This window comes from Pteropus alecto, unplaced genomic scaffold (genome assembly GCF_000325575.1).
Source record: "Pteropus alecto unplaced genomic scaffold, ASM32557v1 scaffold81, whole genome shotgun sequence".
Taxonomy (NCBI): Eukaryota; Metazoa; Chordata; class Mammalia; order Chiroptera; family Pteropodidae; genus Pteropus; species Pteropus alecto.
This window is the reverse complement of record NW_006433378.1, coordinates 21,431,132-21,434,741: the sequence shown is the minus strand read 5'-3', so window position 1 is coordinate 21,434,741 and position 3,610 is coordinate 21,431,132. Positions and strand designations below refer to the sequence as shown.

The 3,610-nt window shown below is 51.5% G+C and overlaps 1 protein-coding gene across 1 annotated transcript in view; it reads right to left on the bottom strand.

The window, feature by feature from the left end:
• Positions 1-380: 380 nt before the first annotated feature.
• The window catches only part of MRAP (melanocortin 2 receptor accessory protein), a 35,054-nt gene continuing 31,824 nt past the window's right edge, over positions 381-3,610 (bottom strand). Inside the window, exon 3 of the mRNA XM_006927069.2 lies at positions 381-2,009. Within this exon, the coding sequence (XP_006927131.2) occupies positions 1,697-2,009 (313 nt within the window). The 3' untranslated portion in view covers positions 381-1,696. The remainder of the gene's footprint in view (positions 2,010-3,610) is intronic.

Genomic DNA, 3,610 nt, shown 5'->3' with positions numbered 1-3,610 from the left:
CTCCTGCCAGTATTTTTTAAATTATTTTATTCAATAAAAGAACGTTATATGAAATCCTTAAAGACAAAATTGATTTGACCTCTGCTTTGAGAAGGCAACCTGTATTTTTTAAATTGTGTTTCAAATCAGGGATTTTGAGTTTTATAACTTTTTAATAAATGTCTATTTTTTGTTAGGTTTTTGTGTTTTGTTTAATCGATGTTAACAGGCTATTTTTATCCCGCAGAGACCTGCATTTTAGAGATCAGAGTTCGACTTTACGATTCCTATATTAATTGCTGTCACAGTTGATGAGCATGGAATATGAAATTTCATGGGTTTCACAGACAAAATTCAGCCTCTTCATTTAGAGCTGTGCACACCCCTCCCTCCCTCCCTCCCACACACCATGACTCCCGGGGTCTACTTGGCCATCATCACATGTTGGCTCAGTGGCATTTCCCGTCTGCCACCTGGGAGGTGGCTGTTTATTTATCCGTATGATATACATAACTTGGTTTATACTAAGAATATAATAGAATGGCTTGATTTCGGCTTCAGCATTACACTTTTGTATACCTCTCGTGTTCTTTAAGTTCTTTTCTGGTTTTTTAAATAACAAGATTTTAAACCAAGACAAGAGTAATGCTTATCTGCATCTAATCTCACTACCACAGATGAGGCTCGTTGTCTGGAAGCGAGGGGCATTCACCTCCCTGCCCCCCACCTGCACACCCACAGCAGTGTTCTTTGAGAATGCTCTGAAGCGGGAAACCTACAGGTAGAGTCAGGTTGGAAAGGCCACACTTTCCCTTCTCGCCCCCTTTCTGCATCTCTGGAGCTCAGTCTCCCCCTTTCCTCCCTTCTAACCCAATGCCCCCTAGACCCGGCCCTCACGGTGAGAGGTTGGTTTTCTCTGCCCTGGTGGGTTTTGTGGGCTCCAAAGTGTGGTGCCATCTCCTTGCGGGCAGCAGGCTGCTGGGTGCGAGAGGACCAGATCCTTTGAAAGCCTCAAGTCAGAGGTCACATAAAGTCACATCCAGGATGGGACCGTCCCCGCCAGCTTATGCTCTCTGACAACATTTGGAGGCAGATTCTCTCCCTTGGGCTTCGGCCCCGCCCGCCAGGCTCGGCTGCTCCCTGCTGGAGAGACACGTCCCCTGGGCTCTGTCTTAGAAAGGCTTCTGGGCGATCAGAAGTGTGGCTTAGGGCCCTTGACCGCCGTCAGCTGGCCTGGCAGGGCACGCACTGCTCCATCTCGGTAATAGTGGGCGTCAGTGGGGGATGGGGACTTCTCGGGTCCTCCCAGAGCACCCGAAAAGTACAGATCAGCCAAGTGAACTCAAGGTCAATAAAATGTTACGGCAGTAATAGTTGGAACTAAAAAGTGGTAAAGAGTGTTTTTTAATCTTAATTTATATATATTTTATTTTTCGGCCCTTCCCAAAACGAATGTACATAGTAAGGAGGTTGAGTGCACTAAATAAAATCCTCAGAGTTTCGGGGTACTTCCCTATGCTAGATGGGCCGTTGCAAGCCTTGGATAAATGCGTGTTTATACATACAAACGTGCCTCCTTGTAGAGTCATTCTTGACCTAGTTGTACTTCCTGCTACATGTAAACAGACTTGCAGAAGGCACATGTGTGTCCAGGTTGGTTTGAGTTGACCAGTTCACGGCAGTGGCCGGCCATGGTTTGCTGGTGTCAGTTCTACAGTCAAGAGGTTCCGTCTCTAGAGGGAGGCTCACTGGTCTTGTTGCCGACATCAGCCACAGGGGTCCCCATCAAGGGCCAGTTCCCAAAGGAGAGCAGGGTGGGCCTGGGGGCGGCGGGGGGTGCAGCAGAGGGGCTCCCCTGCTGCCGCTGCTGGTTGGGGCCAGATGCCATGCTGCCTGGTTCCTTGGCAGAGCTTGGTGGAGCCTGCAGGGTCCCCCGGGGTGTCCTGTGATGCAGTAGGTGCCTCCGGATGCACAGGGGGAGGTCGAGGCAGAAACTCCAGGGGCATGCGGGGTGGTGCTGGACGTTGTTCCTGTGGAGAGAGCAGGTGGGAGGTAGGCATCAAGGCTGGCTGGGGAACAGTCCTTTCTCCGGCTTTCCGGTTGTCCCCTCCTGCCTGTCCACAGCCCGGAGGGAAGGCACCCTGGAGGAAGAGCACCAGGGCCTGGGGAGCAGAGCCCAGGAGAGGGCTCACCCAGCTCACAGACGTCGCCATTGTGGAGAAATGGAAGAGAAGAAGTGCTCGATGGCAACCTGGACCTCAGGTCTTTCCCTCAAGGTCACTTGTCCCTCATGGTCCGTTTACAGCTGACCTGCTATCTATGCACATATTTGAGCACAGCTCATCTCATCTCCATACCTCGAGCCAGCTTGTTTCCTAGCCAGCAATCCGCGGTCCCTGCATGGACTCTCCTGCACTCCAGGTGCTGGGGGCAGTAGACACAGCCACCTGGTGGAGACGGCCACCACAGCCCCCCTGCCTTCAGCTTCAACAGTGAAGCAGGATGCGATTGCCTCATAGGTATCCTTAGGATGAAATGCATTATAGCTGTCCGAGCTAGAGAACTAATTCACATGGAAAAAGCAATTCCTTGGGGAGCAGCTCAGCACTTCTCTTTCCCGAATCTCGCTGAGGACCATGTTGCGCCCCGAGCACCCTGAGCATTTCACACCTGTTACGAGAGCCCGGAGGGCTCTTCCTTTAGGGAGCTGTGTGGCAGGGTGATAGTGTCATATTTGCCCTGTACATTTGTAGCCCAGAAGCTGCACGAGACCCGTCAGCCCAAGCCATGTGTACGCACTGGACTGGGGAACCTTCCACGGGGAGGATAACTGACCTTTCTCGCGAACAGTCCCTAGCACAGGGCTTGTTACAAGTCAACTCAAAAGAGTAGAAGAGAAAGGTGATTCCATTAGTTTATCCCCCAAGTATCTTTTGGGGGTAAAAATCTGCTTAAATTCAATGTGAGTTCTAAAAACCGAAAGTAGAGAATGGATTTCTTCATTCCTCAAAAGCTGGTCCCGCCTCCCATGCTGACCAAAGGGAACCAGAAGTGACCTGGTGAGTGTAGACCTGATGGACTAGAGGCTATGGGCAGGGTGCATGGGAGAGGGCTGTCGAGGAAACAGGCCCCGTGAGGAACTGGCAGTGGGACCCCGTCAGGTGGGGGGCGCCCCTCTCTGCTTCTTTTAGGGGCTCTGAGGCTCTTCATCCCTCACTCTCAGAACAGCTCCGCTCATCCCTCCTTGCCCTCAGCTTCCTGTACCAACTCCTGGTTTCTGCTTCCTAAGACTCCACGGTCCAAACGGCATCCAACGCCAGGATTCCAGGACCCTTCATTGCTACCTGGCCCCAACTCCTGCTAGGCCACACAGTTCAACCCTGGACGGGCCCGCTTTGGGGCAGTTGCCTACTGTGGCAGGGAGAGAGGCGACATAGGGTCTCCTGTAAGAACAGTCACTATAGCAGTTGCTATGGGGTGCAGATGAAGCTCAAAAATCGGATGTGGCGGGCCAATCATGTAGCACCGGAGAATTAACAGATAACAAGCTAGGCTCGAATTACTCTTTGCAGCTGCTAGAGAGTTCACCTTCAGTTTAACCACTAAGGCACGCAGTAGACATTCAATAACA